The 26,337-nt window shown below is 40.9% G+C and overlaps 2 protein-coding genes across 6 annotated transcripts in view; both read right to left on the reverse strand.

The window, feature by feature from the left end:
- Positions 1 to 642: 642 nt before the first annotated feature.
- LOC117269879 (uncharacterized) lies at positions 643 to 14,192 on the reverse strand. Its single transcript, XM_033647241.2, has 15 exons — positions 13,992 to 14,192; positions 11,149 to 12,803; positions 10,142 to 10,304; positions 9,721 to 9,878; positions 8,941 to 8,975; positions 7,032 to 7,179; positions 6,501 to 6,661; positions 5,725 to 5,879; positions 4,059 to 4,142; positions 3,454 to 3,520; positions 3,101 to 3,223; positions 2,886 to 3,013; positions 1,635 to 1,751; positions 1,361 to 1,468; positions 643 to 955 (listed from the first exon to the last, which is right to left on the reverse strand). The coding sequence occupies exons 2-15, from the start codon at positions 12,608 to 12,610 to the stop codon at positions 859 to 861; spliced, it is 3,006 nt and encodes a 1,001-aa protein (XP_033503132.2). The 5' UTR covers positions 12,611 to 12,803; positions 13,992 to 14,192; the 3' UTR covers positions 643 to 858.
- Positions 14,193 to 19,706: 5,514 nt separating this feature from the next.
- Positions 19,707 to 26,337, reverse strand: part of frmd3 (FERM domain containing 3) — an 89,781-nt gene continuing 83,150 nt past the window's right edge. For all 5 annotated transcript variants that reach the window (XM_078170677.1, XM_078170676.1, XM_078170678.1 and 2 more), the window contains 2 exons: positions 25,059 to 25,296; positions 19,707 to 23,552 (listed from right to left, as the gene is read on the reverse strand). In XM_078170677.1, the coding sequence (XP_078026803.1) occupies positions 23,072 to 23,552; positions 25,059 to 25,296 (719 nt within the window). In that variant the 3' untranslated portion in view covers positions 19,707 to 23,071. The remainder of the gene's footprint in view (positions 23,553 to 25,058; positions 25,297 to 26,337) is intronic.

Genomic DNA, 26,337 nt, shown 5'->3' on the forward strand with positions numbered 1-26,337 from the left:
ATTTTAGTCAAACCATACAGTTTGAAAACGAGGCGCGGCTCCAACTAGAAAACAATGTTTTGATGCATTGGATGTGCTGAATGTGCATATTAAGGCAGTACAGGAGGAGGTGCACATTAATAATCCTCCAGGACTGTAACATGCTCATGTTTAACCCAAACAATGTGTCATGTGACTGCAGGTGGTTCAGATCGAGGTCGGAACATGTTCTCACCACAAACGACCCGAACCTGAGTTCATTTGTAACCAGACTGAGACCTCCTCTTCGAGAAGGTCTCAGTCCTGTTGCTTTGGTGCGCACCCGAGTGCTATTGCTGTGTTCACACCTGCCCAAACGAACCACACTTAGGGAGCAAACAAATTTGAGTTTGATAGAACCAAACAGGACAGGTGTGAAAGCATCCAAAGTTAGTGATTTCAGTGGACAACTCGCAACTGCACTTTTTATGCATGTCCCCCAGTCATATGCTGGCTCCCTAAATTGACACTAAGTCATCAAAACTTTGAGCTCAAGTAACCATTTCAAAGATTCTTACACAGCTGGATTATTTGGGGATTAACACTAGATAATAGAGCCTTAGGATAGGGGGGTCAAAGCACACCTAAAGTCCATCTCCAGACACACAGTCAAACACATACAGATAAATTTAAATGCATTTTATTCATCTCTAAACATAAGTCACAATCCTCCTTGAGACCCAGTCAGCCTTATTTTAAACCCAATTGGGAATAAACAAGTAAAAATGATACGATTTTATTTGGATTCTTTTTAGGATTATCTCCCAATACTCATTCAAGTTTTGGTCTTTGATACATTGTGCATATCTGTCCATTTGTGTGCAGATGTTTGCGTGTGAGTCACGTCACAGGGTAAACTTTAACAGTAGTGTTAACTTCTCTGATCTCTCTCTCAGCAGGGAGATGAGCACAGCCGTAGAGATGGAGCACCTTCAACCTAAAGAGAGAGAGAGAAACATGGGAATAAGTGTAACTGTGTGCTCATTTGTCAGAGTGCTTTCTGAGTTGTTCTAGCTACAGAGCGAAGTTTTCACACAGTTAGATGCTTGGTGTTGGTTATTCTGGCGTATCACTCCCATAATTACACCATGAGCAGCTGATCTGTTTCTGTTTCCCAAGAAATTCCACTAAACAGTTGGTCATTGTGTTCATGGTTGACAGGCTTTATTTTGATTGTCCCTGAGATAGATTTTATACTTGGCTCATCACAACAAGGAGGAAGGGCCTGTTTGCATGTTTGGTAAGAATATATTGTAAGTAAAAGGCAGACACAGTCATATATGTGTTTGGCTATCTATTCAACCTCTCTGGAAATATCATTATGCATGTGATATGTGTTTACCTCTTGCAGCGTCTGCAGAGCTTCAGTATACTCTCTGAGGTGATGTGGCAGAAACTGAGTTTGACAGTATGGAGGTGCCCGCTGCAGTAATTTGCCAGTAGAGTAACCCTGTGTCACACACACACACATTTAAACATTTTAACCATCAGATTCATTGCTGATATCTGGTGATTTGGCGACATAGCTGCACACTGATTAAGCGGGCAAAAAAATCCACAGTGAGAAATACAGAGAAACACTCAGAGCTCAGTTTGTTGTGTGTCATGTGTTGTACCCTCTGTTTCCTGTGCCAGTGGAGCTGAGATTGAGCTGCTGAAGTCTTCTGCATCCCAGAGCCAGAGACTGAACTCCTGCATCTGTTACCGCCTTACAGCCACTCACATCCAGAGATCTGGCACACAAACACACGGATATACACTAGCTGCAACCAGGGCCGTAGTACCAAATTCAGGACCCTATGCATGAGCAGTGTTTGTGGGCTCCCCACCTTTCCTCTCTTGATCCATGTCTCACTCACACACCTTTTTTTTTTTTTTTTTTTTTTAAAAGTGCTTTCCTACTTTTCCGTGTCCTTAATTTTTTTTTTTTTTTGGAACATCAATTTGCTGTTCTTGGATAAAGATATGAGCAGCATAAGCACTCACCAAGGTGGCTCCAGCCAACACATTCTCACTCCGACCTCGTGACATATTGACGTTTGGTCATGGACTCACTACGTCCAGATATGACACGTAAGGTACCCTGGGTGCCTTGGTTGTTGTTCTGGGACACTGTGTCAAGTTATGCCTGTTACATGCATTGTCTTCTTTCAAAATAAATGCACTACGACAGTACAACGAAAATTGGTGTTTGTTGACCCATCCACCACCCTTTCCACCTGCCTTACTCGGACTTTTACCGCCTTGACTTTCATTCTTGTCCCGCTGCTTTTCCCCCGATGCTGCCAAGTGCCGTTAAACTATAATGTCAACCGGCTGTGTATCATTTTTCCGTCAGTGTCTGACACCACAAGTCACTGCCCAAATGCTGGGTTTCAACAACTTCAGAGTGAGACCAGGCTCCTCTAGCTGAGATTTTGTATAGGAATTCTATTGCTGGGGCAGACCAAACCATTTTTCACCTTTAAGGGAGGAGAGGGGCCTCTTGGCTGGTCAGTTTATTCAGCCATTTTTTATTTATTTATGGCACAAATTATTTAGAAATAAAATAAATTGCAAACAAAACCAAACTTTTCAGTGCAGGCTTTTTCACCTCCCATTGGGGCCCTGGATAATCAGTCCCACTTTCCCTCTCGCTACGATGTCCCTGCTGCTAACTAACAAACCGGACATACATGTACATGAGTCTAACTGAACACCTGCAGTACACACTGCTTCTGTTGGCACAAATGATATTTCTGTTTGTGTTTCTCAGGGATATGCTTAAACAACACTATGTTAAAGTTAAGGTACGTTTCAATGGAATTAATATTAGTCAATACTTCACAAGTGTTGTGGTTAAAGTTTGTGTGTGTGTGTTTGTGTACCTGATACAAGGTGTGTATTTGCTGATGCTGTGCAGTGTGAGGTCAGTGACTCCTGGACAGCAACTCAAAGTCAAACTCTGAATTTCAACACAGTTCTGAAGCAAAGTGTCCACTATGGCATCGGTAACCTGTTTCAGTAAAATTAAAATACAGGGAGCAGATTTAAATCAAGAAAATCAGATAGAGCTTAATAATCATACAAAGCTGGAACTCACTGCCTGTAGTCCAGTGAGATTTAGCACAATGAGACATTTGAGCCGTGATATCATCACTGTGAGACTGTGTGCGTTAACTTTTGGCACCTGTCCGATGTTTAGATGCTGGAGGTCGGGACACATCTGAAATACAGAAAGTGAAAAACTGTGCATAAGTACTGTACATGTTCTTAACAGCACTTCAATTGTGTTTTTACGTTCTCATTTGGATAGAGTTTTTTCAACAGTGTATGTGTGGACAGGAATTTGTTTTATAAAACAAAGGATGGAAAACCCTGTTTACAAAAATACACTCCGTATCCGTGTGGGCTTAAAACATAATAAATTGTGTTTATTTTTCAAAAATAAAGTACCTCATATACTGTCTGCAGACAAGATGGAGAGAGGAACTGACAGCCAAACACCTCCAGTCTGCACAGACTAATATGAAAACACACAAACAGAAACAAACAGACACATGTGCACATCCTGATTATATCTGGATAGATTATTGACTAAAACAACTTCTGGAGGAGAACCAAAACACGACACAAGCCACACAACCAAAACCATCTTCTGCTGTACACTGACATCCTCACCTAAGGAAGTCATTAGGGGGCAATTTTATATTTCAAAGATAATATGAGATATGAATTACATTTCAACCTGGCTAAACAAAAATTCACCTGCCACCAAATGTAAATGTAACATGATTAAATCATATCAATCACATCAAACAACTTGGTGTTAAAGGGACAATGGTCACACAGGCACCCACATGCATAAATATACTTATGAATAAAAAAATGTTTCAAAGTGAAAGACAGGATAACACACACACACACACACACACACACACACACACATACACATACACATGCGAAAGCTTTGTCTGGTGCGTCTTGACATGTACATACTGAGTTATAGTGACCTCATATCTTTACAGTACATAATTAAATACAGACATATTTATACTGACCTTTCTTTGTGTCTCATGACGAGCTTCATCAGTGGGTCATCAGTGACCTGACAGCCATTTAGGACAACAGATTTTAGTCGCATCCTACAGGGAAGATAAATTAAGGATTTTTACTTTACAACTTTACATACTTGTTATAAAGTGTTATTGCATAAATGTGCACTAAAGTTTACCAGTGACATGGTAAATTAAGAGGTTATGACATGCAGCATATGCCTCAGAAAAACCTTTCTGATGTTTCCAACAAATGCAGCATGAGGGTGTTTAAGCTACATCCTGTCAGCCAGGAACGCTTTTTAATATATGGTGGATTTTAATGCAGCTTTCAAGCTTTTAATGACAGACACTGATTTATAAAAAATAGGAAACTTAACCAAATTATTGCTTATTCATCCCTTTCAGATGAACTCAAGGTCCCCTTCATCAAACACACAGCAGGTTTCAGATGTGTTCATTTGAATTTATCATTAACAGGATATTAACACTGTACGCAATATTTTTCACTCATTTTACAATATTTGTTGTAGTTGTAGACAGTTATACTGTCAATGTTTAGGTTAGTTTGCCCTTGTACATTTAGTGGCAGAAGCAGTACATTTAGCTAATTCAACCATTCAGCCATAACTTTTAACAAACAATTTCAACTACATATTCATTATTTTTAATTAACTCTTTCAGGCATTTATCCATTACATTAAGCTAACTATTTGAACTGTATATTCATTTTTTGACTACTTGTTAAGCATTAGGTGACTGTTTAGGCTTTAACTGCTTTTCACACACTCTAAATTGCAACATTTTTTTTTCATTTTCTAACCAAATTGTTATTTAATTTCTTCATTTTTTTTTTTAATTTGTTGAGCAACACCACATTTTTTTCTTTGTACCCCCCTCACACATAACTAAGTACCTATAGAGTACGAGTACCTCTAATTGGGAATCACTGTTTTAAATAATTCAGTGAATTTTTGCAGGGTTTGTCTGGACCAGGGGTTGGTAACCACAAGCCACAGGTTGCTCCGGAGCCACATGCAGCTCTTTTACCTCTCTCCAGTGTCTCCCTGCGGCTTTGGCAACAAATCATATAGAAATTATTATTTTTTATTGTCAAAGGCCTTGAGTGACTGTTAGATTCTCAACTGTAAAAATGTGTGATGTGTGACAGAATAAAAAAATGTTTGTACATTTTATCAACTACACGTGCGTCATACAGCGTATTGCTGTTTCCTATACAATCATGAATAGCCCACTGCGGAGTAGCCACCCTGTGGTAAACATATCAATAAATGCTCATTTAGATCTGTAAGTAATATTGAGGGATGAATTTAGACTCACTGGTACCTTCATAATAAGGCTTAAATATGTTCTGAGGCTCCAGGCTGATTATTTGAAAACTTTTTTGGCCAAAAATGGCTCTTTTGATAGGAAAGGTTGCTGACCCCTGGTTTAGACTAAGACGTACAGTGTTGGAATCATCTGACAAAAGAGGATTTAAGTCTTTAGTCAGTCTGACAACCGATAAATCAACAAATGTGGAGATGCATGGTTTTCACTGGACAACAACAACATGACCTGACCATACATACTGAGTCGACATCACATAAGGTCAGTTGCACTCTTTCAGTGTGTGTGTGTGTGTGTGTGTGTGTGTGTGTGTGGGTCTGACCCTGGGCAGCAGTCACTCAGAGCTTTCACTCCTGTGTCCGTTGCTCCACTCCAGCTCACGTCCACACTGGTCATATGATGACACAGCTGGCCAATCAGAGGCAGCATCTGGTCACCATGGAGACCAGGACCAGTGCAACTTGTGACCTTGAGTTCCTGTAATTAACACATGACAGGATATAATGTGGACATTTCACCTAGGTAACACAGAAACAAAGTAAAATTCAACAGTGGAATCACAGTAGAGCAAAATGCAAATATATTTAAAGAACGTAGTGTAGTGTATGTTGGGTAATTTTAATCAACTTGTTGTCTTTAAAATGTAATCTATTGTGAATTATAGGTAATATTATTATCATTCACAGAATAAAAGGGTGTAGTCATGTTGACTTACTGTTCACTTCAGTAACAGATTATGTACTTTTATATGTTTTGTTGACATTGACAGCAGGCAGATGGTTTCAGGATGTGGGGTCAATAAATTCATAATGCTGATATAAAAATAGAAAATTCATCTTAACAGGAAATGAAAGAAGATCCACTTGAAGTTCATATGTATTAAGTTATTTGCTTATTTATAACACACAGACAGCACAGTGGCTTGTTGATAAGGGGGATCTAGTCCTACAATTTGAGGGCCATGCTGTAAAGTCATATGATGGCAAACATCCAGAAGCTTCACAGTGTTTCTTCAGCTCTTAGCCATCAATAGAGTAACCACCACACAATAAAGCAGTCTCTTGTCTGGACTGGGTGAGCTCAGATTCACTGTTTTACCTCCAGAGAGTTTCTACACAGAGTGAAAAACATCTCCAGCCCACACGAGGTGAGAGACAGGCCACTGCAGCTGTACAGACTCAGACAGTGAAGACGACGTCTGCCCACACAAAGCAACCACCGCTCCGTCAGGGTGGCGTTTTCAATCCTCAGATTTCTCCCTTCAGAGACAGAGAGATTTGCCATTCAGTGCGTGAACCTGTTTTGGTGATTCAAAACTTTGGCTCTGACCTACAGTGTGTGTAAGGTAAGAGGGCATGTGATGGTGCAGGTCTGGTTATCTTACTGTATGTTTGTCCAGGGAGTGGTACAGTACACCAGTGGAAGTTCTTACATCATGAGAAAACACCATGTGCTGTGACACACTTTTACTTCTTGGAAAAGTTAAGGACATCCCACTGTGTCATTAACTGTAATGTTTAACCTGAACGTTTAAAAGCCAAACAGCTGAAGGCTACTAACTAACACCACCTAATAGCCAAATACTGCTACTTTTCTCCAAAGTGCTTACAGTGCAGCGGGTTGACTCACAGAGTGTGTGATCAGTAGCCAGTGTGTGCAGGCGGCTGCAGACCTGCAGCACTCTGCTGAGATCACTGTGAGGCAGCAGAGACAGGATGGACAGCCACACCTCATCAGGAAGACACAGCCAGCGCTCACAGACAGGGACACCTGCTGGCTGAGAGGAGTAATGACAACATATTATAACTCAAAAAAACAAATATTTGATAAGAAGTCAAAGCATTCTGTTGATGCTCAGGTAGACAGTTTAATTTTTGGCATCATTAAAAATCCCATAATAACCTTTCAGCATGTTGTAATTTAAGTGGTCTGAGGGAGAACTAGACTTCTGCACCTCCTCTTGGCTCCGTTTTCAGGCTTTAGGAAATCTAGTGCCTGACAGGAGACTATCGGGACATTTCAGATTTAGGGCATTCCTATTGGCTGTTATACAAATACAGATGCGTGCATGTCTCTTCAGTAAAAGCCTGATTCAATGGTGGGTTATCCTGCAAAAGTTGTTATTTTAGCTTTGGCAACAACTGCCTACACCACAAAGCAAGATGGACTTATCGAAAAGAGAGTCTGACAGAAACAAAACAAAACACGTGTCAATATCCAACACATTCTCGCTCTGACCTCGTCACATATCAATGTTTGGTCATGGATTTTCCATCAGTACAACAACGCAAATTGACATTTTTTTTTCCTCAAACAACTAACGTCCATGGTTGGGTTTAGGAAAAAAGAAAAGTGTTCGGCTTTATAATCTTATGGGATGCAAACACCGCTTTACTGGGATTGTTGGACCAATCCAACACCCCTCCTGCCCACCCTACTCGGACTTTTGCCACCTTAACTTTCATTCTTGTCCTGCTGCATTTCCCCCCACCGCTGCCGCCGAGCGCGTTCAACTATAACGGCAACTGGCCGTGTATCATGCTGACATTAAAGGACAGCTTGTTTTTTGAACATCTATATGCCGTCACTGCCCGAACTCCAGTTTTCGATGAGTTTGGAATGAGACCAGGATGCAGTATCAGCAAAGTGTTTCAAAGATGGCGAGAAAAATTTGCTACTAGTTTAGCTTTCTCCTAAAGGCAGCTTCATGTTCACATTTAACATTAGCTAATGTTAGAGTCTCGAATCACAGTGTGTCCTCCGCCATACTCCCTGCCGCTACAGACCACCTCGCTGGGGGAAAGCTGGCAGCAGCTCCAGAGAAGGACCCCCCAGTTCCAGTCTGTCCTGCCAGCAGCCGCGGTAAGGAAAATCCAGCCAGTGCAAACCACAGCTCTGGGGGAACAGACAGCCCTGATTCCCCACCGGATCAGCAAACTTTCAGTTGCTGCTGTGACACAAGTTAGACCTGCTGTGACACCCTGTGCTGGGTGGTTGCTCTGGCTGAATTCAAGCCACTACTGCTGCTGACTGAAGGTCTGTCTCCTGAGCTGCTGCCAGCTTTCCTCCTGGGAAGCAGTCCACAGTGACGGGGAGTGAGGTGGAGAGATGATGCCGTGGCTAATGTTAGCTAGCTAATTTTGGTCTCATTTGTGGTCTGACGAACAGAGAGAGAGACAGAGCAGGGCAAGGGGGGCTGAGCGAATACAATTGAGGGGAACTCTACAATGACATAAGAATAAATAAATCAGTGTATGGGAAACACTGAATTACTGTATAAAGCACTTGTGGATGCCCGTGGTCATCTGGTTGGCGGGGCTTAGGACAGAGAGGGGAGAGAGGGGAGAGAGGTGAGGATGTATTTTCAAATTCTGTAGTTTTTACTTGCCTTTTCCAGAGTTCTATGTACCCCAGCTTTAATTACAAATTCTTCTGAAAAACTGTCGTGCCACAGGCTTACAAGTATCTGATAAATGTGATCATATTACATGTAGATTAACAATATCATAGACAAAGTGCAGAAGTAAAGATTTCTTACACTGTGTTTGTCAGTTTCTTCACATCGACGTGCACCTGTAAAGGCAAACAAAGACTTATATATTAATGCGCTATTAGGCTACAGAAGTTATGATTCTTTTTATTTATTTTTATTTTTCTGGTTAAAATGAAAACAAGTTAAACATTACTGGATGCTGCGTACTAAACTTCAATTTCTGGAAGACTTTACTTCAGATACAATCACAATCCATTTAGTTAAAAAAAAGGCGCTGTGCTTAATGCATTTTATGAGCTGTAAACTTAATGATATGAATATACTGTGATGAAACACGTCAATGCTAGTGCTGATAATTTTTTTTACCAAATTTATAAAAGTCTGCATTTCATGGATTAAAAATGTCTCAACATATCATCTACTGTTTCAAATTAGTCTTGAACCTTGCAGTCACATTATGTAACGGTTACGATCAGAATCATAGGGTCTTAATCTTAACATAAATAATTAACCTTATGAGAACTTGATTTGTGTCCCTGAGACTGTGAGAACATATCTTTTCCCTACATCATGATTAATACGAGCACACACACACACACACACACACACACACAGAACTCTCTTTCTAAACTCTCTTTCTAAAATTAATTTCAGACAAAGATTCCTCAAAAGGAACAGAAGCAAATCTGTGTTATGTGGCACCACAAGTCTAAACCTATTAAAATGTAGCCGTTCATATGACTTGTAGATAACAGTGCTTTTTTATTTATTAGTTTTTTGTAGCATTTCATCATGTGTTTCATGTCATGTTGATGTTGAACTCACCTGAAGCTGGTGATGTTGGTCCAGAGTCATCTTTAAGAGGTGTGTATGTCTCTGTAGGTGGCAGATATTTGTGTGTATGCCTACAGGCTGAAGCAGGTTTCCCTTTATCCTCTGGTGTGAGTTTTTTTCTGTGTTTGATTACTTCTGATGACCGAGGTCTGCAGGAGACACAGAGGGAGGTTCAGCTGACACAACAGTACAATACACTCAGAAGAAATGGGGCTATTCATGGAGCTAATGTGAAAGAGAATTGAAATTGTGGATCCATGTTTGCAATAAAACTCAAAAATCAAATTGCTGAATGGGTGCATCTTGATGAGGAGTTATTTAACAAGCTGAATTAGGCTGACTACTGGTTTATTGTGCAGTGTGAAAGTGCAGTAACAAATTCAAACTGATGTTCAAACACTTTGTCTGGTACCTTTGCAGTAGTTCTTTACTGGTTGGAGAGGACAGGGAGACACTTGACTTTTCACAGAGTCTCATTGAGGCTCCCTGACCCCCAGTGTTTTTCTTTTGACCTCTGATTCCACTCTGACATCCCTCTACGTCTGGCTTATGCCTGTTTGTCTTTGAAAACAAGCCTGAATAAAGACAAAGACAGAGGCAAATTATACAAGGACACACAGAGAGAAAAACACACAATGTATATTCGTACACACTCACACTCAAGTAATTTTAGGGGTCACGGGGGGGCTGGAGCCTATCCCAGCTGACATTGGACAAGAAGCAGGGTACACCCTGGACAGGTCGCCAGACTATCACAGGGCTGACACATAGAGACGGACAACCATTCATGCTCACATTCACACCTACGGACAATTTAGAGTAGATTCACATCACCCTAGCCTGCATGTCGGAGAAAACCCACAGTGACACAGGGAGAACATGCACAGCCAACTCTGCACAGAAGGGCTACCTCACCCTGACGTTTGAACCGTTCAGATTGTTGTGTACATTAGAAAGAAGTTCTGCTTGTAGTTCTAGCTGGTGTTACACCAGAAACCAGCAGCTGACAGGTAAAACTCATTGAACTTCGAAGGTTTTTTCAAACATTTTATTTGACTACTTATCAAAGTATTTTGTCCTTCACCACATCTCCAAAGGGTGCCATTACAATCTAAAGCCCTCGTACTATTTTTATTCTATTACTTTAATATATTTATTTTAAGTTTCCTGTGGGAAAATGACCAAGCTCGCATTATGTCACGCACCAGCGCGGCCATTTATTGGCCTGGTGTGACGTAGTGCATTCTGGCTGTTGTAGCTTTTTGACCTCTTGAGCAAAAGCCAATGTCACAACCCCTTTTCTGTATTTTCTCCCATCATGTAGCACCAATTTTAAAACTATTTGTGTCTTTCCACTGCATACACAGCCCAGTTTTATGAAAAGACCATCTTCCCAGCACTGAACTACTTCTTTAATACCTGTGTCAGTAGTAAGTGCAGCGCTCCCCTCCTCAGCGGGAACATTATCACCAGGTGCAGTCCTCAGGTGCTCCACGGGTGTGTCAATAACAGTATCAGCTGAAGTGATGCCTCCTGCAGTTCCTTTTATTAATTCACCACATCTGTTGCTATCAAGGCCAAACTGTGTGTTGCTGTTAAGAGTGTTTCTCTGACAAACTGGTCCGTTCTCAGCACAAATGGCGTCAGGTGTTTCCTTCACAGTCAGATTGTCACAATGTTTGGTCTGTCCATGTTTCTTAAGTGTTGCCCTACTTCTATTGTGCTGAGATCTGTCCTGGTTTTTATTGATGACTCTGGAACTCCTCTCCTTTGTGATCTCTGCAGCTGTAATGCGTTTACTCCCTGCTTTTTGTAGACGTTTTTTAATCTCAGAATTTTGTACTGCAGTTTCTTCTGATGTCTTTCTTTCCTTTGCAGATGACTTTATGACACATCCAGGTTCAATATATTGACTTTGCCTTACTCTAATGAGATGCAGTTGATCCACACAAAGCTGGTACTGCTCATATACAGTCAGAGTTGGCGGTATTTTCGAGTGACAGCTAAAGCTGAGGTTTGGAGTCTCCTCCGTCAGTTCTTGTGTCCTCTCTGGCTCACTGATGCTCATGTTATACTTTGCAAAAACTGAGCTAGATTCTTGTTCTTCATGTACCTTCCCCTTCATTTTACCCATCTTAGAATTCTCCATTTCCTCTTCTGCAACTTTCTTCTTTGTTCCCACCTTCTTGTCAACCTTTACTTTGCTCTGCTCCATCTCATGTCTTGATATGTCTCCTTCTGACTGAGCTCCAGCTGTCTTATTGCTCAGTTTCAAGTCACTTGCTGTGCCAAACACCATGCTCTCAACATCGCTCCAGCATGATGTGGATTCAATGATCAACCACTGATTTGTGTTTCTGTCTGATGAGTTGGTGTGTTGTCTTTGATTAGATATGGACAGATTGCTTTCTCTGCAGTTGTTTTGGCTCGGAGTTTGTTTATCAGTGGCATCCTGTAGCTCTATACTTTTTATATTTGTAGGAGGTTCTTTGTACTCCTTAATTCTCACTGGGGCAAAGGTTAAGGGGATGCAGGGATCATTTGGAGAAGGTCCAAATACCTCATTACCACCTGCAGCACAGGAGACAGGATGATGGTATTTCGCTGCAGATGAATCCTTGTATGCAGGTGATTGTTTCTGTATTTCCCTCCGCTTTTCATCAGCTAGTATCAAGCTGTCAGCTCTGCAGAACTCGTGGTGAACCTCTGACCCACTGCTGAGGAAACTGTGAGCCCAGTCCAACACATGCCTCAGCTTCTGCTGCTCACTGAAGAGAGAGTCACTGAAAGGATGAAGGTTGATGAGCTGCCTACAATTCCCAGAGTCCTCCAGCAGTTCAGACATGGTACGCCCTGCTCTTGTGACAGGATGTTTCTCCATTGTTACTTGAAAAGTCACCTGTGGCTCATGTTTTTTAGATTCATGGGATTTGTTGCAGGAAGGTTATTTCTTTCTTCTCATGACATCTCTTAACCTTTGAGAGCATTTGTTGTTTTGTCGAGTATGTTGTTTGTCCTTCCAGGAAATTGATCAACAGACTGTACACATGATGTCTTACACTGATGACACTGTCCTGTAGAAACAGAAGAAGCAAGAAAACAACCATTGACTTTTTTGCTCTCACTCCCAACTCATCAAACACTGCCCCTTTGCCAGTGATGTCAGTGTCAGACACAAATGCAGAGAAGCACTTTTCGCAGCAATATGATAGGCACCAGTTGCGTCATTTTAAGAGGTAGCAGGCAACAACCAAACTTGTCAAATACCACCGCTTGTCAGTGGACATCAGCATCAAACACGGACTCACAGAGGCCCCTTCTTTGTGGTGGTAAGACACGCACTGGGCGGCTTCAGTTTGTAACACTGCTCACAACTACCATAATATAAAGAGCAAGGAAGTCCGTATAAGGCTGGTGGGAGGGGTGATGGACGGGTCAAATACACTCACTTTCACCCGGGAACTTGCTGTTTGCTTCCTGTGTGAATTTTAGGCCAAACTAAGAAGTTTTTTCCAAACCAAACCACATGCCTTTGTTGTCCGAAACTAAGGAAATAAACCTAAAAATGATGTGCTTAACTTGCATTATGAGTTCATTCTGAAAAAGACATGTAACATGTAACAAGCATAAGTTAACATGGTGTCCTTGCGCATCCTGAACAGACGCAGGAGGGTACCTAGCACGTCAATTTTAGACATGTAGGTCCATTGACAAAGTGGTGGTATTGGACGTGTTGTATTGTCTGTAAGATTGAGAGATGATTTTATCTACTGAAGCCATAAAGCACTGATTCTCAAACTGTGGTATGTGTAAAACTGGTGGTATGCATGCTCTCTCTAGTGATACAAACAGAAATCTGCAAAATTAAAACAAAAAATTATACATGTAATGCTATCAAAATACTACATTTCAAATGAAAATACTGTAACCCTTATATCAGCCTGCTCTGTAGTCTAGTTCATGAACATGAGAGTTGTGTGGAGAGTTTAAGTGGCAGATCCAGTGTGCCACTTTAGCTGTGGCCTACAACAGTGAACAATAATCTGATGATGTGGAACAAACCTGCCTCCTGTGTAAACTGTCCATACCTGAACAGGGTAGGCCTGTGAAACTGTATTGAATATTGGTCATTGTGGTGGTACTTGGTGAGCCTAATATAATCTGAGGTGGTAGGCAGTGTAAAAAGTTTGAGAACCACTGCCTTAAAATAACAGCTACACCACAACATGATCCAGCTTAGGAAACTCAAACGTCACTCTTACCCCAGAGATTTCCTCTCTTCTGATGATTTCTGGACAATCCTCCTTGTTGAGTAGAGCTGACTTGAGATCTTTGGGTGAAGTAGTTTTGGACTGCACAAGATATTTTCTCATCCAATAGAGAATAGACTCTAATGTAATAGAGTCAAGTCTCGATGGTAAAGATTTGAACACTCCTTGTATCCCAGAAATCACACAAACATCACCAAGGAGACGCCAACACAAGGTGCAATGTCACGTTCATGCCACATGAGGGAGACAAAGCTCTATGAAAGCTTTGGGGAATTGTCTTGAATCCCAGTCATGTTTACAGGATGATTGCTGAGAAATAGAAGAACTACATGTTTAGGGGTTGAGATATTTTTGAATGCCTCAGACATTTAAGGCATAATGAAATCATACAATAATCCACACATTAGGCAGCATATTTCAATATATATTCATCAGGGAGCTTTATTGTGGCAGTATTAACATATAAAACAATCCATGTTTTCTTTTATAACATACAAACATTCAAAATTTTCACTTCACAAAGTTCATAAGGCTTGGTTGTCCCAGAAGAGAGGGGGTCATTACTTGGGGATTTTTTTTTCTTCTTCTTTTCTGATTCTACTTAAATTAAATCTCCCAGAGTTTCTTATTAAAAGAGACTGAATGACAAGAAAAAAAATGAAAGAAAAAAACAATCCGACTAACCAATAAAACAACAAATCTGTCTGACTAACAATCAAAAACAACAAAGTGACCGTGCAAGAGAATCTGCTACTGTACATGCCCACACAACACTGAAATAATATACTACAGCTTATTTTTCTCTTATACCATGTGATGTCCAATAGTTTTGCATATAGTAGACCTGAGTTCAAATATTTAAAATCTTAAATAAATTAATTAAAAGCAGTATTTGTGATTTAAACAGCTTTAAATTCCAGGTGTTGTCTGTAAAGCATTTTTGTTTTATTTTTACTGATAATCAAAAGTAGGTAATTAAATTTAAGGTTTGTAAATACTTGACTCATGTCAGGAACTTAGTAATAGTAATACCTCAGATATGACATCAACTGGTGTGTGATCATGATGATGTTTGAAATCACAGTTTTACGTACGTACGCAACAAAAGTTGTACTGTCGGTCCATCTATATGCTGTTAAACACAGGAACTTAAGTTCAGCTCAAAACAAGAGCTAAATCTCAAAGGGGTGAAATTCCCCTTTAAACTCAAAAAGGCTAAACTGATAAATGAGCTACAAACTAATAAAATGCTACAGTGTCACATGGGGCCGAAGATCTGTGTCATCACAGAGCTGAAAGGCCTTTTGTTGTTTGCGATGAGTTGAGGTGTAGTTTTACTTTCTATTCACTCGGTTCAGTGTTTATTTTTTAAAACATCTTAAAAACTGAACATCTAAACAGTTAATGTTTCTGAATTTAATCGATTCAGTTAATAGCATGCTCTGTTAGTAATGAGGTTAGGGTGTTAGCATTTAGCATCTGGCTTTAATGATTTACACACACGGCAAAAGCACAATGAAGGTAACTAGTCAAATATTTTAGAGCTGCTATTCAAGAGACTGTAAAATGATCTTTTGCACACAGTTGTCAAGAAGTTCTCCCTTTTGTGCTGAAATATTTTTTGAGATTGACTAAAAGGAAGCTAACAGAATTAGCAACCACATGTAGTCAGTCCTGTCAAATCAGTGAAATGGAGTTCAAAGCACACTGCATGAGGAATATTTCACCCACAAAATAAAATAACTCACCCACTGTTACATTGAATTCACGTAGAAAATGTTCTCTTTCTCCCATGCCTCCAACTTGAATGAAAAATCCAAAAACTTTTTTTGATGAATTGAAGTAAAGGAAGGCCACGTTCAAAGCAAAACTCATATACAACAGCACAATTCAAGTCTCATTCATCCAGTCATTTTCTCAGTGCTTCCCAAACACTTCCACATAAACAGCCTTAGGTACAGACAAGTCTCTCCTAAGCATTAGTATTCTAAACTGGAAGATTTTAGCCAACATGCATGTGTTTTGGAAGTACTGAGCACTGGATAAATGAGACTTGGATTACACTACACTGGTTGTGTGAGAGTTTTTAATAGGGTTGCTTATCAGCCACGACATTGTTGCAACATTCAGTTTTCACCTTGTGAGTCTGCGTGTGTCAACATGGCAAAATGTGGTCCAGGTGACACCAGTTGTAACGGCAGGTACCAAAGAAGCCGTTTTGAATATTTACCAGGGGTCTCATTTATAAAACAGTGCACCAGGATCCCTCCTAAAAATGTACATACTAACAAATGCAAAAAAATATTAGGCAGTTTCTACAATCAGGGTTCCACATCGCCATCTGCGTTGCCAATTTCCCATCTCCAAAATGTTTGTAAGCGTGAGTCAAAATTTCTTGTTTTTTACAGATCACAACTTTTCCGGGGGGAATGGGGTACGGCTCTTGTAGGCCTCGTTTTGTGCATAAATGAGACCCCAGGTGTTTATATGTCTGTCTGTCCGTGGACAGATTTTGTCACCATGATAATGTCACTACTGTGCAAGATAGAGTCATAAAAATTTACAGGTGTGTAGTTAAGATCAAAATGAAAGCAGTTTAAAGATGGGTGAGGTTTGAGCAAGGGGGCCAGATGTAGGGAGATAGGAAGTATAGAAGTGGCCATTGGCTCCGTACTTTATGTCCCTGGCCCACATTCATTTTAAATCGTGGATCCCCGTATTCCTGCTGGAGGGATCCCATCACGAGATGGGCTCTAGTTTGATATAGTGTTGGTGTTGTTAAGTGCAGCCCCCTATCACTTAAATTCATCAAGAATATTTGCTGTTTTTGGATTCTTCGTTCATTGTTGAGACATGCCAGAAAAACAAGGTTTTCATCCCAAATTCAACCTAACATGAGGTGAGTAACTGATACACAAGTGGTCATTTTGTGGATGAAGTATTCTTCTAAACGTGGTCACGAAACTGTTCAGATGAACCTAATTTTGATTGAGAGAAAAGCCTCAAATGTCTCAATCCGTTTCCTCTTCCTCCTCTTGGTAAGAACACAGAACATGCATTCATCTAAGATGGTCAAGACAGCCAAGCCTAAATCTAGATCGCTTTACACGGACAAGACACGCAGAGGGAAGAAAGAAAGGAAATCTTTTTTTTTTTTTTTTTTTTGCCACAACTATAAACACGGTATTTACAGATGAGGACATGCAATTTGCATTGAGAGGTCAGATAGAGAGATACCCCGGGTTAGTTAGAGAAGGATGGAGCACAGAAATAAAGGACTAAAGCCAGAGACAAACTATGTCTGTACAGCTGTGTACATGGAGCCTATACAGTTTTAAATCTACAGTGAATCGCTGGAGCATTTTGATGCATGTGCATACCGGAGGAGCAACAGTTAAACATGAAGACAGGACAGTAGTTTATCATGATGATATCCCCCTCTGTTAGTTATCATGGGATGATGGTGATCATTTAGCAGTGCATACAGATCAGCTTCATCCATTACAAAGAAGCTCAGAGTCTGTGATGTTGAACGCAAACGTCCTCGTCATAGTGGTTTGGCCCTTCGCTTGGTTTCAGCATCGAAACTCAGTGCATGTGCTGAAGTAGGAAAATAAATGCTTTGTCCCAAATAAGCATGTTTCTGTTGTTACTGCATATTTTCTATATGCATAAAGCTCGTTGATGCATAAAGTCTACAGAGTTACACGACAACACAGCTGATAACAGGAGGCAGCAACATTTGATCGGTTATAATGAGAGGGCTTTGATGGTGATGGGCACTGCAGAGGCCTCTGTAGCAGCCGAGAAGTATGGAGAGTGACTTCTGAAAATAAAATTTAAAGTATCAGTTCAGTTTTCAAATTAAGAGCCCAAATACTGCGTGAGATTGGTTGACCCCTACTGTCCTCTCTGCCATAAAGCAGTACGGAGGCTCACCTACCATGCCCAAACTGGAATCACTGACTCTCAACTGTAAAGACTTTGTGGGTAATATTTTCGGGTGCATATGTAGTTGAGTGAAATGACTCTACAACAACACAAGCAGTCTGCAGCCATATTTATGTCTGGCTACAGACCTTGTTTGAATACATAGTGTTTGGATATTCATAATAGCAAGACATGTACAGTATGGATGTTATGGATAAAGTATATAGTGTATGCTGTGATTAGATGCAGTTTTTTTTCTCTTTTTCTGTATTTTTTTAGACATATATTTGTTGTTTTGAACATAAACTGCTAATGCCCTTTCCTGAGAAGTTGATCCAAATCGAACTACACTTTGAAAATAGCTTCTTTTTCTTAAAAAAAAAAAAAAAATCATCTGCTTTCCTTTGATCTGAAGTATTTTCTCATCCCCGTAGCGCTCTGTTCTCTCCGCGCAGAGCCACAAAACTGTAACTGACAGGCACTGTCTGTATGCTTAACAATCACGCCGTGACGGCTGTAAATTCCCAAAAGTGACTGATGCATTTCTCATCAGAGCTACAGGAGACTGATTTAATCTTTAGCCAAATCCAAGTACACAAATACGATATACTGTGTCACAAAAACCAACACGTTTTGACACAAATTAAAGAGACAGTTCACCCCTACTTTAAAAACACATATATTTCCTCTTACCCGTGGTGCTATTTACTAATCCAAATTGTTTTGGTGTGAGTGACAGAGTGGAGATATCAGCTGAAGAGTTGTCTGCTTTCTCTCAAATATAATGGAACTAGGTGGCACTCGGCTTCTGGTGTTCAAAGTGCTAAAAAATACATTTGAAAAATCATGACCCAGTTGCTCAAGATAATCCACAGACCTTGTTGTGAGCAGTTTCATGTAGGAACTATTTTCTTTCTACTGAACTACGCCCGGCAACCATATCACCACGCAGAAGGAAGTGTGCATTCTCTCATGGATGAGAGGCTCACGCTCATGACAGTGAGATGGCGCCCTCCCTGGCTGAGCTGTAACTTGAGCTTGCTTAGGTAGGTAACTGCTAAGTGAGCTAGCAGTAGATGCAGGCTTCCTTCTGCACGGGTTTGCCGGTCGAGTTCGATAGAAAGAAAATAGTTCCTACATGAAACTGCTCACAGCAAGGTCTGTGGATTATCTAGAGTAACCAGGTCATGATTTCTGGAAAGACATTGCTGTTGAGCTTCTCCGGCTTATTTTATCAGCGCTTTGAGCACCACAAGCCGGGTGCTAATTTAATGGAGAAAAGGCAGACATCTGTATATGCCGATATCTCCAACACTCTGCAACTCACACCAAAACAATCTAGACTGATAAATAACACCAGGAACTGCCCATTGGTTCGACAGCCCATTGGTTCGACATCCCATTGTTCCGACCATATTAAACTCATTGTTCTGAAGTCCGTTCCAAAATCATCATGATGCCCTGTGGTTAAGGTCTGGTTAGGTTTAGGCACAAAAACCACTTGGTTAGGGTCAGGAAAAGATCATGGTGTCGCGGCGCACCATACGCCCGCCGCGAGCCGTTCAGCACCGCAGACAGTCGGACTAATGGGATGTCGAACCAATAGGCTGTCGAACCAATGACATGGACCCATAACACCACAGCTAAAAGTGGTGAAAATGTATATGTATTTTTGATTTTTGGGTGAACTGTCCCTTTTCCTCCTAACGTAAAGTCGAAATCTACATTTCACTCCTTGTCCTACTTTTCTGTACCACATAGCAATTTTTTAATCAGTTTCTTTCATCCCCTCTTAGTTTTTTAAAATCTTTGACACCATGGCTCGAGTTTTTGGGAACCACAACCATATCAGCATAAATGTCCATAAACACAGCTTTAAATCTACTCAAACCAAAAATCACATTTCTTAACCTTTACTTTTAACCATCTTCCCCATCTATAACTCCTGATAACTTGTTGGTCACAGACATTAAAATGGGAAAGTTCTGTCATGTAGGAACAGTTGCAGTCGTTTAAATGATAATCACAGGATGCTCAACGTGATCACAGTTCTTTTTAGAAATGGCTACAAATCATTTCTAATTTGATTTAGTGACTAAAATGCTTAAGTTAAATACCTGCAACTGTACTCCTTCTACCATGTTTGTTCAGTCAGATCTTCTACACCAGATAACGACCAGAGAAAGACCTGTATGAGAGATTTAGACAATTAAACGCATCACTTGTCCCATCATGTGTCACATAGCAGTAGTGTAGTTGGAGTATACACACCTTTCCTATCATCCTGTATCATCCTATCTCTTTAAGTCCCTCTGGAATAAACATAGATAGAGCTCTCCCAAAACTAGCAAACCATCAACTAACACATATCCCAAAATCACAGTTTTACCCACCCTAACAACACAGGAACGTTTCACAATAAGCCTTCAAGTAATCTTCTCTTTCCTTTAGCATTTCCTTATATGTTTTATGATCAAACTCTCTTTAAACACACTGAAAGATGCACTAGTAGCCGTAATTACTGAGCTAACATTAAGTTCAGAAGACATTTAGAAGTTCAACAAAACACATCATCACAAACAGACTATATTTTCTCTCCTCTGCTGCCCTCCTGTTTCCAAAATGACATCACGTAATCTGAAACAGTTGTAATCTGTGTTCTACGTAAAAGATTTGTGCTATAGCCTCTGTAGGAAAAAACCCAGGGTGCTACCGAGTCAGCAAACGCTGACGGTAGTCTCAAAAAATAGTTTAAATTTCTCAACACCCATCACCCCGATAAACTTCAATAAATTTGCTTTTTTTGTCGTCTTTTGTAAACTCTTAATTTCAAAATAAGATCAAAGTAGATCCTCTGACTGAAAAATTCCTGAAAGATCTGGATCACATAAAAATGTACAAAACGTTAAAAACAACTTATTTAAGATTGGTATTAATTATGAATATTTCTCTTTTGTTTGAAATATATATAATGTACCTCTGACTGTGGCTATTGTTGCATTCAGCGACAAATCAATAGTTTCTCTTTCCGTCCCCGCCCACTCCGTCATGACTGACAGGTTCTGTGACCAATCAGGTGCTCCGCTCTGAGGGCGAGAACCAATCAGAATGGTTTGCGATATATACCGAAGAGTCATTGCATCAGCGAGTCAGCATCAGGAGTGAACAGACCTTTAAAAACTGCTTTCAAACGAAACCAATCACTTTTTTCTTTTCTGGATCTTTATGTGACTTTTCCTCCGTCCATGACTTCCCTCAATTTTTTGCTTCCATGAATCTCTCCCTTCCCACAGGTTCTTCCTCGAACACTTATAGTATTTCTTGTTGTCAATTCATCGCTGCCAGAAGTGTCTATCTTAACAAGTGACTGGAATCTATGATGAAAATCTTATTTATCTGATATCTCTCTCTTTTCTTCAAGACACTAAAATATGCTGCCAAAGAGGTGAAACAAATCTACTTGTTTCAGTGTTGTAACGAGAGGCCTGACATGCAGTGGCCCTAAGAGCTCTACGTACTGAAAAACACACAAGTAAGCAGTGATGGCCAAATGAAGCCTCATGAAGCATTTTCTTTATTTTTTGAGCCCACTAGATGGCGCTTATTATTCAACAAATGGTTGAAAGCAGACTCAACTGCTATTCTTTGAGCCTCTCTCTTTAAACCAAGAGTGCCATCTAGTGGGCTCAGAAAATAAAGAAAATGCTTCATGAGGCTACAAGTAAGTGAACAAACACCTTCACCAACTTTACAAGACATGCACAGCATTTACAAAACACTCTACAAGAAGCTCACGACACAAGGAAAATTGTTTCCAGGGGACACTAACATGATGCACATGACTGAGACACATACTGCTTGTTGTTGCCATTTATGAAGTTATTTTAACATTGTGATAATTCAGGCATTACTGCAGATATCTGCTGTTAACCTCACTTTAGCCTTTTGCTTATGGTTATAATATCTGTATCATTCAATCCATCACATGAAATCACATGAGCACAATTTCAGTAAAATGCAATCCGTCATGCAATCACAGTGACAGATTACCAACTTCAATAACCTCATAAGCCAATAACCATGGCAACAACAAGCGTGTCCCAGCCGTGTGCATCACTTTTTAGTGTCCACTGGAAACAGTTTCCGCTGTGTTGTGAGGTTCTTGTAAATCATTTTCTAAATGCCATGCATGTGTCATTAAATTGACATCTTTGTGTGTTAAGTCAGTGAAGATATCCATTTGCTTGTGTTGTGTCTTTTTGCACGTGTTTTCTTAATTTGAAGTGTGTTAACTCTCAGGCCTCGTTTCCACAGTTTTGTTCTGTGTCCGTATATTATGCAGAGTACGCGTCTAGTGTTCAACGAAAGGAAATGCATCTAATTTTGGATGGATAAATACGCCACCACAGAAATGTTAATTGGCAGAAATGTTAATTATGACTGTTTTTCACTGTCCAATCTTAGGAGAATATGCACATGGAGCAGTAAAGACACAAAACAGGACCAATAAGACGATGGGGATAAATAAGTGAGAAAGTTGGCCTCTCAGGTGGGTGGTCACATGATCCACTATGCATGCGCTCTATATGTAATACAGCTAGCATGCTACCAATGTTAACGAGCTAACCATTTGGGTGAACTAATTCATTTTTTGCCAACTTCCTGTGGCACAGTGCAGAAGGTCTGTCCGAAATCTGCCCGAAAAGTTCAAATTATTCCAGGTACTTGAGGCAAATCTTGGACCAGAAAAAAACAGGAGGAGTTTTGCAAACACACTGGAGATCAAGGAGGTTTTCACAGGAATGAATGGACTTCGGTTGATTTGCATACGTACGTACACAGAACTGTGTAGAAATGAGGCATCAGGACCACCGTTCTTAGTTTATCCATCTCAGGCCTCTTTTTAACAACTGTTGTGTAAGTTTGTGAGCTCTCATAAATAATCCATTCCACCTGCTCATAAAATAAACTGAGCTTGCTCTTAAATAAGTGAAATGATTTCATCCCATTGGCAGATGTTTGTCTCAGCGGTTGTTGAGACTGAATATAAGATTGAAAGACATGTTAAGACAGACATTTGGGCACATCTTTTCCCTTGCAGTAACTCCTTACTCTCTTTTCCCCCTTCCGTCTTTTCCTCCTCAGTCTGACCAGAGGTTCTCCATGGCCATGCTGATCCTACACAGGATCCAGCGCCGGAGTGGGCAGTAATACTCATAGTGAAACTGCTCGAACTCCGGCGTCTGGCGGATCTCATGGAGGAACGACACATCGATGTCTGACTCCAGCAGTAGCAGCAGTGTGGGCACAGTGACAAGCAAGACGCCCATTACCACGGCGACAAAGCGGGCCACGCTCAGCACACATGCGTTGACTCTCTCATTGGACGACAACAAGCGCAGGCTGCTGGTCAGGACTCCACCCATTTGACTTCTCGCAGCCAGTCGGGTGCGTTCGTAGGCCCGGTCTCGCTCCCTCTCGGCCTCCAGCTGAGCCTGGATGTCGGGGTCAGCATGGAGCTCCCTAAGCAGCCTGGCGGGACTCTGGACCGGAGACGAGAAGAGCAAGTCGACTCCTCCCTGGCTGTCGTCCACTGGGGTGGGTAGCATGCTGGCACAAGGGCTAGAGAGGAGAGATTTAAACAAAACGCATATTATTATCTAGTAAGTAGGAATGAACCAAGGCAGCAGTGTTCTACACTCCTATAGGCAACTGTTGGTTTACCTGATGCTGTTATCTACCTCTGTTCAGGCAGAAACACTTAAGTCAAAGAAATTTTATTTCCATTTGCAGTATTATATTTGGTGGTATGGCTCTGTTCTGGGGCCTCTCTGGTTTTCCTCAGGCCAACGCAGTAAGCCTCTTCCACGTGCCTACATGGAAAGCCTTAAGGCAGAGAGAGCAACCTCCCTGCCCTTCCATGTGCCTACATGGAAAGCCTAAGGCAGGGAGAGCAGCAGCAAAGACCCCCGGGAACAGAACAGAACAGCATCAATGACAAACAGAAATGACAATAATAAGTCAGACACATAATGAAAAGGAGGAGCTGGGGTGGAGGCAGGTTGCAAAGTGGCTTGCAGAGGAAGCAGCAACAGTAGGCAGACTAGAGCAGTTTAAATAGGGTGCCCTGAATGAGATTAACCAATTGGTTGCGTAGAAAAGAATCATGTGATCTATCAGCTGACTCCCTTCATCAATCAGCTGCTCCATCAGTTGATTGGGCTGTTTGAGATCAGCTGATGTAGCTGGGACGTGAGCTGAGCTTGACATCATGTCCTGTCTGAACTAACGCTATGCTCAATTTAACTATTAATTTGTTATTTCTTGGGCATAAACATGAAGACTCGTAAGCCACATCTGTGGTGTGACCACTTTCAACCTGTGTATTCTGATTTCTAGTCTCTGTATAAGATAAGATATACTTTATTGATCCCCCAGGGGGGAAATTCAAGTATCACAGCAGCACAAGACAAAATCAAAGGACATTGTAGGATTATGTATGGTGTTGTACTTAAAAATAAAACATATCTAGTGTGACATTAACTGTTTATCTGTTGAGTAGAAGAGTTTTTCCTCAGTCGCCCATCAAATGGGCCCAGAAAGGTAGATACATTATTTTAGAGATGTTTTAAAAGTAGTTTGTCACCTTAAACTGGCCTCTTGGGGGTCGGCACAAACAAACACAACACTGACACACTGTACAGTGATTTTATAAGTTAGTAAACAGTGGCTTATTTTCACAGCAGTTACATAGGAACATTACTATATATTTAGAGCTGTGTTTCTATCCACCTGACAAATGTAAGTCCAATGTCCACTCTTGTTCACTTTAAGTTCTGTTTTTGGTCTCCACCAACTCCTGTGGGAAATGCCTGGCTCTGTAGCTGCTAAATGCTCTGGACTGTTCACCAGCTGGTTGCTGACTTTTGTCTTTGTCTGCCTTCTGCTTGATGCCAAGCACATAATGTACAGCAGGTTTTTAACTTTGAGCAGTTTACACTGACTGCTGCGGCCGAAAAAATTATTATGAGAGCAGCAAATCAGTTGTGAGCTGGACATTTACAAACAATGAGCTGAAAAAAATAAAACATGGCTATTATAAAAGTGTTGATTATCGCTTTTATAGACCTGTAGACAAGCTCAGAAATGGTGAGTGGGCCGCTGGCCTCGTCGTCTTCCTCCACTTCATCTTCAGCTTTGGGTGTCTGAGGTCGGAGATTTGAGGTTTCCATGGAAACACGGGGAGCCTGCAGGTCGGTGCCTAGAGCAGAGTTCCCTCCTTCATTACTTTGTTGCTCTGTGTCTGCGGGTGCAGCTGAAGGTTTGAGAGGAGACAGGGGGACGGAGTCCTTCACAGCAACAACACCTGGTGAGGGACAGAGACAGAAGACACAGTTTCACTCTACATTATATACCATATGTTTGAAGATAACTTTGACTTGGGAATATAGACCTACTATCAAAAAGATTCAGCTCACCACACAAATCAGACTGGAGAGCTTACATTTTACTACTAATATTTTCTTCAACAGTCTATTCAGTCTTTTCTCACACTGACTGGATACACTGAATTATGTCATATTTGTAACTATTAAAATTAAAGTAAAAGGTGTCTTCTCATACTAAGAAGAATAAATGATTTTTTCTTTGCAAAATGTTTACATAAGAAAATTGTGAGAATTTTTGTACATTCCTGCCTAGTTATTTCATTTGAAACAGTTACATAGTAAATATTTTTAAAGCCACAGTGTGTAGGAATTTCTCCCATCTAACGTTGAAATCATATATTGTATTCAAACAGATGGCGCACTCTAGCGCCTCACTGTTTCAAACATGTATTGCAACAACTGTAGCCGCTGTGTACCAAAAAGCTATGATAACACTGATGAAACCATGTCATCCAATACTACATGGAGTATTCATTCAGGCTCCTACACAGACACACGCAACGCGAGTTGACAAACCCCCTCCTCACCATGCTGGCTGTGTTTACAATGTAGGACTGTTGGGGCGGATGTAAATTGAAACAAACCAATCACGTCTTGTCCTTTGACAACTGACAAGTGGCTCAACCTCACACACCTCATCCCTCTCCTCGCATTACTGCGCCGCTAACAGCTGTTAGTGGCCAGCGGCACTACTGCCGCATAACAAAGTCCCACTCTTTGAGCATAATGCAGGATCATGTATTATGCAGCATCATGGGAGACGGACTCCTCGTCGCCAAGAAAGTGCAAAAGGGAATCAAAAAGGCAGCGTGACCGGCGAATTAAAAAAACAAGGGTCAGCATTGGGGTTGCCTTTCCCAGGTGGAGAGAGCTGCTGAAGGAGAAAGGTAATACAATCACAGGCCAGCGCTAACAGTGGCTAACAGCGGCTAACAGCTAACAGCTGCGCAGTGATGCGA

This window comes from Epinephelus lanceolatus, chromosome 9, assembly GCF_041903045.1.
Source record: "Epinephelus lanceolatus isolate andai-2023 chromosome 9, ASM4190304v1, whole genome shotgun sequence".
Taxonomy (NCBI): domain Eukaryota; kingdom Metazoa; phylum Chordata; class Actinopteri; order Perciformes; family Serranidae; genus Epinephelus; species Epinephelus lanceolatus.